Source organism: Gekko japonicus, unplaced genomic scaffold (genome assembly GCF_001447785.1).
Source record: "Gekko japonicus isolate JY-2015 unplaced genomic scaffold, Gekko_japonicus_V1.1 scaffold1012, whole genome shotgun sequence".
Classification (NCBI taxonomy): domain Eukaryota; kingdom Metazoa; phylum Chordata; class Lepidosauria; order Squamata; family Gekkonidae; genus Gekko; species Gekko japonicus.
This window is the reverse complement of record NW_015172587.1, coordinates 10,541-22,938: the sequence shown is the minus strand read 5'-3', so window position 1 is coordinate 22,938 and position 12,398 is coordinate 10,541. Positions and strand designations below refer to the sequence as shown.

At 44.4% G+C, this 12,398-nt stretch overlaps 1 protein-coding gene across 1 annotated transcript in view; it reads right to left on the bottom strand.

Annotated features, from left to right (window-relative positions):
- Nucleotides 1-11,689, bottom strand: part of ABCC10 (ATP binding cassette subfamily C member 10) — a 41,897-nt gene extending 30,208 nt beyond the window's left edge. The window contains exons 1-6 of the mRNA XM_015421481.1: nucleotides 11,616-11,689; nucleotides 10,711-10,932; nucleotides 9,749-9,821; nucleotides 8,487-8,682; nucleotides 5,383-6,751; nucleotides 4,469-4,696 (exon numbers count right to left, since the gene is read on the bottom strand). Coding sequence (XP_015276967.1) covers nucleotides 4,469-4,696; nucleotides 5,383-6,751; nucleotides 8,487-8,647 — 1,758 coding nt within the window. The 5' untranslated portion in view covers nucleotides 8,648-8,682; nucleotides 9,749-9,821; nucleotides 10,711-10,932; nucleotides 11,616-11,689. The remainder of the gene's footprint in view (nucleotides 1-4,468; nucleotides 4,697-5,382; nucleotides 6,752-8,486; nucleotides 8,683-9,748; nucleotides 9,822-10,710; nucleotides 10,933-11,615) is intronic.
- Nucleotides 11,690-12,398: the final 709 nt, after the last annotated feature.

The following is a 12,398-nucleotide window of genomic DNA, read 5'->3' as shown; positions in this document are numbered from 1 at the left end:
GTGTTCTCTTCCTCAGGATGTTCGTATCCCACCGCTGCCACCACCTGTGACGACCTCTTATTTGGGGAGGTCTAGTTTTACTTTAAAATGTTCTTTCAGTTTTACTCTGTAGGGTATTCTGGCTGCCACCAGGGAAATCTAGGTTTTCCCAAACCTTTTCCTATAATATTTTCCACGGGGTAGGTGTACCATGGGTCTTAGGCATTCATGAAGGTCTATGTGGTCTGAGGAAGGATTATTTGCTGAGCTGGTATACTTGAAGGAATTAGGATTTATTTAAAGAAAACATAAATACGAGGGTAAACAATGTAAACAGTACTGGGAAGGATTTGAACAAATGCTTGGTGTCTCTCACAAGCTTCTCTTTTACTGACAGGGAGGTTAAAGCAACTTAGTAACACTTTTCACTGTACTTTTTCTTAGACTCTCAGCTTTCAATTGTAACTCTTATAACACAGAGACTTCACTCTTATATTTCACACAGGAAAACTTCTCACACAGAGACCACAGGACAAAACTCATATCAACTGCTTTTACACAGCACACTCTGCTCTGACTAACTGTTTTACTCAACTGTTTTACCTAACAGACACACCAGATAGACATTCCAATCATCCACACAGCATCCATTCCAAAACCCCTCCCCCTCTCTGTCACTCACCAATCATATCACTTGCTTGAGTCCAGCATCCTAGTCTGTCATACATCCATACAAACCACTTTTAAAGAGACACACAAACAAAACATGAAATCGTTACAATAACCATGCAGGCTTTTTCCTATACCTGTTTGTGCCTTTCCTAACCTGCGGAATATATATTTTTTTGAGCTTCTAGGATCGTAGTTTTAAACAAAATGAAGCAGGGCAAAGGCTAACAGTTTTGTCAAGAAAACACGCTGGTCATAGCGAACACCCTCTTCCAACAACCTAAGAGGCGACTCTACACTTGGACATCACCCAAATCAGATTGATTATATAACACCAGATGGGCAACACCGAAATCAGATTGACTATATAATTTGCAGTCAAAGATGGAGAAGCTCTATCCAGTCAGTAAAAACAAGACCTGGAGCTGACTGTGGCTCAGATCATGAGCTACTCATTGCAAAATTCAGACTTAAACTGAAGACAGTTGGGAAAACCACTAGGCCATTCAGATTTGACCTAGATCCCTGATGAATATACAATGGAGGTGAAGAATAGGTTTAAGGGACTAGATTTGATAGACAGAGTGCCTGAAGAACTATGGACAGAGGTTTGTGACACTGTACAGGAGAGGAAGCAATACACACCATCCCAAAGAAAAAGAAACGCAAGAAAGCAAAGTGGCTGTCTGATGAGGCTTTACAAATAGCAGAGGAAAGAAGGAAAGCGAAAGGCAAAGTTGAAAAGGAAAGATTTACACAACTGAATGCAGATTTCCAGAGAACAGCAAGGAGAGATAAGGAGGCTTTCCTTAATGAACAATGCAAAGTAATAGAGGAAAACAATAGAATGGGAAGGTCTACAGATCTCTTTAAGAAAATTGGAGAGATCAAGGGATCATTCCATGCAAAGCTGGCCATGATAAAGGACAAAAACGGTATGGACCTAACAGAAGCAGAAGAGATTAGGAAAAGATGGCAAGAATACACAGAAGAACTATACAAGAATATATATCAATGTCTTTGACAACCATGATGGTGTAATCACTGACCTTGAGCCAGACATCCTGGAATGCGAAGTCAAATGGGCCTTAGAAAGCATTACTAAACAAAGCTAGTCGAGGTGATGGTATCCCAGCTGAGCTATTCAAAGTCTTAAAAGATGATGCTGTTAAAGTGCTGCACTCAATCAGCCAGCAAATTTGGAAAACACAACAGTGGCCACAGGATTGGAAAAGGTCAGTATACATTCCAGTCCCAAAGAAGGGCAATGCCACGGAATGTTCAAACTATCGCACAATTGCACTCATTTCACACGCTAGCAAGGTCATGGTAAAGATCCTACAAGCTGGCTTCAGCAGTATATGGATAGAGAACTTCCAGAAATACAAGCTGGGTTTCAAAGAGGTAGAGGAACTAGAGGTAGAGGAAATTGCCAACATTCGCTGATTATGGAGAACATGTCTCTTGAGAAACCTGTATAAGGGTCAAGAAGCGACAGTTAGAACCGGATATGGAACAACTGATTGGTTCAGCATAGGAAAAGGAGTACGACAAGGATGTATATTGTCACCTTGCTTATTTAATATATATGCAGAGTACATCATGCGAAATGCTGACCTGGATGAATCACAAGCGGGAATTAAGATTGCTGGGGAAAAGATCAACAACCTCAGATATGCAGACGATACCACTCTGATGGCAGAAAGTGAAGAGGACCTAAAGAGCCTCTTGCTCAGGGTAAAAGAGGAGAGCGCAAAAGTGGGCTTGAAGCTCAACATCAAAAAAACTAAGATCATGGCATCCGGCCCCATCGCTCCTTGGCATATAGAAGGGAAAGCTGTGGAAGTAGTGACAGACTTCACGTTCCTGGGATCCAAGATCACTGCAGACAGTGACTGCAGCCATTAAATTAAATTAAAAGACGCCTGCTGCTTGGGAGGAAAGCAATGGCAAACCTAGACAGCATATTAAAAAGTAGAGATATCACCCTGCCAACAAAAGTCCATATGGTCAAAGCAATGGTATTCCCAGTAGTACTGTATGGCTGCGAGAGTTGGATCATAAGGAAGGCCGAGCGCCGAAGAATAGATTCTTTTGAACTATGGTGCTGGAGAAGACTCTTGAGAATCCCCTGGACTGCAAGGAGATCATATCAGTCAATCCTAAAAGAAATCAACCCTGACTGTTCCCTGGAAGGCCAGATACTGAAACTGAAGCTCAAATACTTTGGCCACCAAATGAGAAGGGAGCACTCACTGGAGAAGACCCTGATGCTGGGGAAGATTGAAGGTCAAAGAAGAAGGGGACGGCAAAGGATGAGATGGTTGGACAGTGTCATCGAGGCAACGAACATGAAATTAAGCAGACTCCGGAGGACGACGGAAGACAGGAGGGCTTGGCATGAGGTGGTCCACGGGGTCGCGAAGAGTCGGACTCGACTGTGCGACTGAACAACAACATGTTACAAGCACAAGAGCAAGGAGTGCCTGTTTTATGCGAAGTAGACGGATGATATATAGAGAATGGCCCTTTTCACATTACTATTATATTCTGGATGGTATCCATCATTGGACCATTTCTGAGTAAAGCCACACAGGAACGGGTCTTTCACACAGCGAATTACCTTCCATAAGTCCATGAAGCGATCTGGCCATTTCACAAATTGCCGCTTCCTCTTCCCAACCTGCTTGTGTAAACGATACGTTGTTGTTGTTTTTTAAACTGTAATGGGAGTGCTGAGGTGCTTAAAAAACAGAGCAATTTATCGCCATGGCAATTCCATAGCATGGCCTAACCCTAATTTGCAATTCCCCCTCCCCAGCAGATGCAGTTTTTGCCCCCACTCTCAGAGGGAGAACAAAGTTTGAGTCACATGGCACCTTTGAGGTCAACAAAACACACTTCTTCAGACAGAACTGGAATAAGATCTCAAAAGCTAGTTACAAGGGAAAAGAGGGTGGGGGTAAGAGAGAGAGAGAGAAGAGAGAAGCCTTGGGATAAAGTGGAACTTTCCCTCTTCTTTGCATCGCTGTGCTGCAATCAGGGGCTGGGGAGAGTGAATTGCAAATGAGGCTATGGAATCACCATGTCGATAAATTGCTCTGTTTTTTAAGTGCCTCAGTACTCCAATTACAGTCTTCAAAAAACAACAACCCACCGCACCAATGGCTGAAGAAGATTGCATGCAGGAGCAGGTTGAAAAAATGAGGTGGCTTTACAGGAAGTGCTTTAGAGAGCATTTTACACATCATTGCATAGCGATTCAGAAGTGGAAGACGGACTTGAAAATGGAACAAAGCAGTTTTGAACTAGAATGCCTCAGGCATGCCTCCTGAACAGGACACAAGCGGGATAGTCTGAAAAGGTAAATATAATCCGACAGCAGCCAGTTACTAAAACGGATCTGCCTGAAATGACAGAAATATTCCATTAGTAAACGGTTCCTGAAGCGGAATACATAGGCTGTCTGAAAAAGTTCAATGTCATATTCTGTCCTATATGTCATATTCTATACCTGAGAAATGAAGCCATGGTTATGCTAAAGCTAGCCACTAGACTAGCTTCCTGTGGCAGCTACATTCACCGTATGAGGTAAGGGATGGGTTTCACTGTTACAAAGTCTTGAGAGAAAAGAATCCTTTCCAAAAAAATGATCATTTTGCTTGTTTGGAATGGCTGTACACTCTCAAACACAAGAGTGTTTCAGGTGGTTACCACAATTTTCCAAAATATCATATGGGAAGCCATTTTTCAAATGCTTTCTGAAGTATCTTAACATGCGACCCGAGTAGAAGTCTCCTAAAACAGCCACATCTCCTACCTTGGTAGCAGAGAGCTGGTGTCCCAGCAGAACATATGTGATGAAGATGACGATGGAGACAACCACAGGTAGTGCTGCCCAGAGGTAGACACACACAGCATCCAAGTATTTGATAGCACGTAAGGACTTCAGCTCTTTGGCTCGGCAGCCATAAACTCTAGTGCCAAAATGCTGCTCCCAGGTATAGAACTTGATCACTCGCATGCCACACAAGAACTCTGTCATCAGCTGTAAGCAGCAGAAGGTATAACGTAAGAGGCATAGACTCTTAACACAAACTCCAAAGTTAGGCCGGGCCATAAATTATGTACTAGAGAGAGAAAAACTGAATCATGTTCCCTTCTTGTATGATGCCATATCTGTGTGCCCAACAGTGACTGGGGCATTTCTGTTAAATTACTGTAGCCACCCAGGGGCTCCCAAATAAATTGTACTCAGATTCTCTGAAGAATCCAGCTAAGTTTTAAAACAGACCATGCTCCTATCCTAGCAACAGTGTGCAAAACGGGGACCCTAAGATGGTGGGGCAAGTGGGCAGATGGGGGGTCTAGGGGTGAGAGTCTGTTGCTGATCCCATGCTCATAAGGAGGTGGTTGTACACAGGTAGGGGTTGGGCCCAGAGCACTCATGCCTGCTGTTTCAATGTGTGTAATTGTCTTTTGTGGAAGGCTATCATAGGTCCATCTTTGTTACAAAAAACGGAGTGTGCTTCTGCCTTTTGCTTCTGTTGTGCAATACTGCATTGGTGATTGACCAGCACTGCTAGCTCATTACTAATAGGTAAATCACGTAGACTCCATTATACGAGTTCACTGTCACAAATACCTAAAAAATTCAACACATAGCTATTCCAGGAAAACTCAACAGATAAGCACAACAGTGAGCTTTGGAAATGCCGAATAGCTCCACCTCACCTTGACACGTGTATCCTTGTGCTTCAGCATCTCCTTGTTGTTCTCCATGATCCGATTTGCAACAACTTTATTAACAGGAACAAGCAGCAGAGCCAGAGCCAGCCCTCCCAAGAAGGCTATGCCTACCTGCTGGTACAGGAGGTAGAGTGTGATGGCAAACTGGAAAGGAAGACTCCACAGCTCATGGAAACTGAGGCAGAAATTGACCAACCGATCAGTGTCAGTGCTCATAAAGTTGACAATCTCCCCAGTGGTGAAGCTAGCCAGGCTACTGCCACTCACCCCAATAGCTTTCTGGTAGATAGCAGAGATAACGGCCGTGCGCACCATCAGCATCATCTTGTTCACCTCGTAACTGAACTGATTCCTCATGATGGCACCCAGGAATGCACCAGCAAAGAGTCCTAGTGCATACAGCACCCCGTGGCTAAGAGGTTCTTGGCGTGATTCCATAAAACTGACCAGCAGGTTTAGGAGCAGGGGCCCTGAGAATCCCAACAGACTGCCAGCCAGCTTGAGAAGGCCCAAGGAATAATAGCGCAGCCCAAAAGCTGCATGCAAGACTGACAGGAGACTCACACGCTTTCGAATATTATGATGATGCTCTGGAGATGGGAATCCATCGCTTTTGGCAAATAATCGGTTTGTGGAAGATGTAGTCTCTTCAACATCTTGTCTGAAAGCTGCCTTTTTCTGCCAGCAAGAGGAGAAGCGTTCACAGACTCTGACTGCCTGGAGCCGCCGAGGTAGCTGATAGACGTCCTGAGGCCGATTTAACATCCACTGATAGCCACGCTTCATAAGAGGATTCATCCAAGCATAGGAGAAACGTGAGAGCCAGCTCTCTCCATCCTCTGCCACTCCCTGCCATGTGGGTACAGAAATCCCTGAGCCTGTCATGAGAGGTTCATGCTGCCAAGAATCATTGATACAGAAAAAGTCATGCCTGCTAGACATGGGCATAATGTATCCAATTATGTAGAAAACCACTGTGGTCAACTGTAGGCAGAGGATGGACACTCTGAAGACAGTGCCAGGTTGGAGGTCCTGAACACCCATCTCAGTCTGGCAGCGCCAAACCAGAGTGATAATAAGGGAGGGAATCGGAAAGAAGGCAAGAATCAGCAGTGTTGCGGGACCGCGGCTGAAACTACATGGAGACTTGTAGAGAGCAAGCAGTGCCAAACTATGAGTAAGCCATGCCAATGTGGCTATGCCACTTGCCAGTACTTCTAGGTACAAGGAACCCAATTCTCGTCGCCATACAGCTGCTGGAATTATGTCTAGGACAGATAAGCCAGCAAGGATAAAAGATGCAGCAATCCTGCATTTCCAACCAGGTCTGTGGACATTCCCAGAATCCAAAGATCTAGTAAAGAGAGAATAGCATGCTTTAGAATGGAGTCTCTCATCCCTTCTCCTGATATCCTTTCACCAGTTAGGCTTGCATGTCTGTACATCTCATTTCCCAGTCTGTTAACTTTTGGATTATATGCAAAAATGACCACACTGTTTCAGGCCACAGCTGAGGTATCTGATATGTCTGCAGTTATTGTTCATTCGAAAATCTGAAAGACTGGACTCTGCAAACATTCATGCTTACATTTATTCCTATAAGCTGTCAGAGAACGGTTTTGTGCAACAAAATCTTACATGTGTTTCAATAGGACTTACTCATGATTAAATGCCTTTAGGATTACAATCTTAAAACACCTCAGCAGTTAGAAAGCCAAACAAACTGCTAGGACTACCTAAGGAATATTTCAAGGAGGGTGTGGTCATTTCTCAACATACATTATGGCCCATAAATGCAACTTCACTTAAATTGAATGGGATATTCCTATCAGATTCTGTGATATACATTTATTTATTTATTTATTTATTTTTATTAGATTTATATACTGCCCTCCCCAAACGGGTTCAGGGCGATATACAACAATTAAAATAATGTTAATATAGCAATTTGCACATAATATCATAAAATACCATGTAAATAGAGAGATCAGATGTTAAAGCAATCTGATATCTAATCAGATGTCCGGTCAGGACCAGGCTTATCCTGAGTGCACCGGTTCCAGCCGCATTATCCCCCCATCTGATCGCTCTCCGCCGGTGTAGAGCCACTTCCGTTCGGAAGCCCGAGGCTTCCGCTTTTTGGGCGCCATTTTTTTTGTAGTCGATGTGCGCTTGGGCGAAGCTTCACCCCATCGTTAATAAAAAAAAGTTGTTCTGCACCTGTGCAAAGCCGCCTCGTCTCCTCCTCCTCCCCTGCCCGCCGCTGCTGTTGCTGCAGCCGCTTTTGCTTTAGCTGCGGCTGCAGAGTGTTTTCCATGACTCCGCCGTGCCTTCCTCCTCCTCCTCGTCTCTCCTTCCTCCTCCTCCTCCTTGGCTGCTGCTGACTAACTCTCCTCCTGGGCACTCTCCCCAGCCAAAACGGGTCACACGCACACAGCACCAGCCCCAGAAGGGGCGGCGGCGAGGGAGGGGAGTTCGTCAACAGGCGGCTGGCGGTGGGCCTGACTCGCACATGCAAAAAATAAAATAAGAGGGAGGAGAGGTGGGAGGGGGCGACGCACGTGCAAGGATCTCCGCCCCGCCTCCCCTTCAGGAGCCGGCAGCGCTAGGTCCCTCCCTGGGAGACTGCCTGCCCGGCCTCACTTGCCTGTGCTCTTCACCCCCCTCCCTCCTTCCTGGCTCCATTTGCCCTGTCAAAAAACCCCACAATAACACACCCATGCGCCCCGAGAGCCAAGCGGCAGCCAATCGGCTTCATCATAAAGAAGCCTGCCAATGCGCATGCGCAAACTGTGTAAAAATAAAAAAAAAACTCCGATGCGCTCTGCTGAGCGCCTGAAGTGTGGACGAGCATATCGCAATGTGCTGCGCAGTCAGGAGGTGAGTGTGATCACGTTTCTTCCAGATCAAACTGCTCCGGTTCCAACCGGAGCAGTTTGTGCTGGCTAAAATGCCCTGTCTGAACGCACCCTATGATCTCATAGGGGAGCTCATTTCACCAGGCGGTTAACAGCACCACACACAAAGTGAATGCTGAAATATATGTGCCTGTATGTGGGATTTAGCTCACACATCTGGACTATTAATACCTTGGTGTTCCTATGTAGCAGGCACTGACTATAGCTAGGATTGCATGCGGGAAAACGTTTAGAATCAGCTGGTTGAAACAATGTCCAACATTGCCATGTTCCCAGACAGGGAGTGGATCTGTCGGACTGCTCGCACACAGATCAGCCAAAATTTCCTCCATTCTCCTCTGGGGCCAAAGGCAACAGCTACAAGTTCCTAAGAAAAAACAAAAACAAGAAATCAGGTATGGAAAGAAAAAGAAAACCAAAAAAGCCTTGCTGCCCCAGTCCGAGAATTCTTTCAATGAAGAATAAAACTTTTTTTAAAAGTTTTATTTATCAGTTTTGTCCAGTATTTGAGAACTAAAAATAGTGAAAACCAATAATAAGCTTCATGTATTGAGCATGAATGTGAAAAGGAGTCTAATAATTGTTGTGACAGAATTTACAATGAGAGACATTCCCTTAAATTGAATAATGTAAGGATCTGAGGATTAGTTTGCTCTATGGCAAGGTTTAGAGACTGCTGTGCAAGATGTTTTAGTTGCTGTTCCTATGAAAGATGTTTCCAGCCCCCCCCCTCATTCAGTTCATTGTATTTCTGGGTGAATACCTAAACACTATAACTGGTCCATTTAAGGCAGTGCTACCTACTCTGACTGGCAAGAGCTCTTATAAGGTACCCTGCAGAGAAATGTCTTTCCCATTGTCTATAACTACCATGCCCTTACCCGGAGATGCTAGGGACTGAAACCAGAATCTCCTACATATACTTGTAACCACAGCATGTACCATGCTAGGGACTGAAACCAGAACCTCCTACATATACTTGTAACCACAGCATGGAGGTTCCTTTAATTGCTCCACATGGGGGGTTGTTTCAATAGGATGGGCTGTTTGTGTACTGCAGGTGTGAATGGGAATGAGTTGTTTATGACCATGATTTCATAAAAACATTTTGGAGGGCATACCGTAGTAGCACACTGAAAACATCCAGTTCTGCACAGAGAGCTACTGTACATCAGTGGCTCATCAGAGGTAGCATTTACCCAAGGCAAATCATTTAAAGCAGCTTCCATGTGGCCACATCTTATAGGCCTGGTGTACACACACATCAAAATGTAGTAGTAACATGAGCTATACCATTTCAGAAGGCAAAAAGAGAATAAATTTTAATGCACTTTGATTTAAAAACTCTCTGTGCAGCTCTGCCTTTGCTGTGGTAACATCTCCTTGCCAATTTTTTTTAAACACAGGGGACCATTTAAGAATGTGATCCCCACCTGTAGTCTGAAGCACTATGGTCTTCTCCAGTCACTTCAGAATACCGCTGCATGTGTAGAGCAGGCCGTGTACCTCCACAGAGAGGATGGAATGCATATAATTATTGGCAAATCAGAAAGCTTATTTGCTTAAAGAAGATAAACAATTCCTATCTGATAATTAACTCATGGAAACAACATATATAAACCATGAGTATTGTTTCCTCTGTGTCTGCTGAATTCCACAAACATATCCTCCTTTCAGTAGTAGTAGAACTGATGCTGGGAACCACTACCCAGGGCACTGTTCAATAGCCTAATTCAACATATTTTCTTTTAGGTGCCAGGCCATCAGGGCCTTTAATCAAGGAGTTGATTTTTAACACTATTTTAGTCTGGAAATTATTTTAAGCTGGCAGTGGTCTGTTTTTCTGCTGGGTTGGATTTTAATTAATATCCTTTAATATTTTGTTTTTATTTTGTAAGCCACCTTGGACAGGTTCCTGGAAAGGCAGCATACATTTCCCCCCTAAATAAATAAACATATCTACCACCCTGTGAAAAGAAATCACAACAGTAAATGTCACAAATCAGTGAAATAAAATGACCAAACCATTAACAATTTAAAAACATGTGAATCTGGCACTACACAGGAAAATCTTGACAACACACTTGCACGCATACATATAAAACCCCCTCATTTCATTTGAGCCTTTTCCCCCAAACAAAACTTTTGATGGTATTTGCCCAGATTTGGAAGTTTTCAAACAAAGGTTTTCTCAAGTGTGAACTATATTATCATAATCTTCCTAGGATTGATATTGCCAGCCATTGCTTTCCTGGATTATTATCATGCTTATTCACATTCGAATGTGGCCCAGAAACATTTCAGACTATGCCTTTTATTTTTTACTGCTTTCTGAACTGACATTTCAGGTTTCCCCCCGAAACCCATATGTGTACAAATAAAATAAAATGCCTACTATGATCCTGTCTTCCTTCCAGACTATCGGGGCTCAGCCTGCATAAAATGCTTCTTTCTCCCAGTGTGGGGGTGGGTGGGTTGCTTGTTGTGGTCTCTAGTGACAGAAACACACCTGCACTTTCCTGGCAGCATCCTCTGACAAAACAGACTCTAGCTCATGATGGAACAAAAAGTTGCTAATGTTCCAAGACTTCTCTTTATTCTTCCCAGGTTCCAGACCCTGACGGCAAAAATCACATTATAAGACTCAACCAAAACGATATCCCCAAATTATTCAGAAATATCTGTTGCCTTGCCACCATCTCAGTTTTCACCCAACTAGAGTGAATACATTGTAAAGGTAAAGGTTTCCCTTGCTCGCAGTCGAATCTGACTCTAGGGTTGCGGTGCTCATCTCCGTTTCAAAGCCGAACAGCCAGCGCTGTCCGAAGAGGTTGCCGTGGTCACCAAGGCGCACGGAACGCTGTTGCCTTCCCACCGAAGCGGTACCTATTTATCTACTTGCAATTTCTTGCTTTCGAACTGCTAGGTTGGCAGGAGAATACATGGAGCATGGCATTTTTAATATAAGGCTTATTAGAATTGCCAGATCCTTCCTGGCCACCGGCGGGGGAAGTAGTAGGGTTGTCAGATCCACGTTGGTACACTCCTGGGAATTTGGAGGCGGAGCCTGGGGAGGACAGGGACCACCCTCCAAACCATCCATTTTCTCCAGGGGAACTGATCTGTGTACTCCGGAAATTAGCTGTAATTCCAGGGGATCCCCGGGTCCCCCATGGAGAATGGCAACGCTAACGCTCATGTGCATTACATATGCTCCTTCACCGCTTTCTCTCCCACATAAACCTGATGAGGCTTCTCTTCGCGTGCGGAGGCGTGGGGATAAGACAGCGGATTCCTCACCACCGGGAGGCAGATGCAAGAGATGCAAAGGAGAAGGGGCGAAAAAGGAGCGGTAGCGATTGCCTCGCTCCGTCTCAAGTAGGAATTTCGTCTGAGCCCACTTATCACCTGCTCATTACACACACCCACGAGGAACAAGCGCCAGAACCGGCGCTCCAAACCGGGTTCTTTGCTTCCGGGACAGAAACATCTTCCTTTCCCGCTAGCGGCCGCTGCTGTCAGGGATGACCCTTTACAGCCGCTTTGTGTGTCGTAATAAGGGAAGGTTGGCTTGCAGGAACGAACCGATTAAGAATTTCACGGTATATGATCTCCAGTGAGAGGCGCAAGCTTGTTTGGAAATAGACCTCTCTGGCCTTTATGATAATAAGGTCTTGAGAATGGAAAAGAGAGTCTTCTCGTGATCTTCAAAGTCGACTAGTGACTGATTTAACACGTATGTGCTCCTCACTTGATGACTTCATTATCTCAGGAAACTCTCATAGAGAAACTGGCCACCATCACCACTAACATTATCAGCTAACACATTTAGCTGCAGGCAGACAGAAATCAGATGAACCCAAATTTTATTATTTAGGTGATTTAATGTCACCTCTGGAGAGACTTGAGGTGGCTTATAAGTAAAAACACAATACCATAAAACCATTAAAATCAATACTAAAACAAGCCATTAAAAACAGCAAAAACAATCACTGAGCATCTTAAATGTATATTCATAAAACAGTTCTTAAGCTACCTTAAAGGTGCCACGGGACTCACTTTGTTCTGCTGATTCAGACCAAC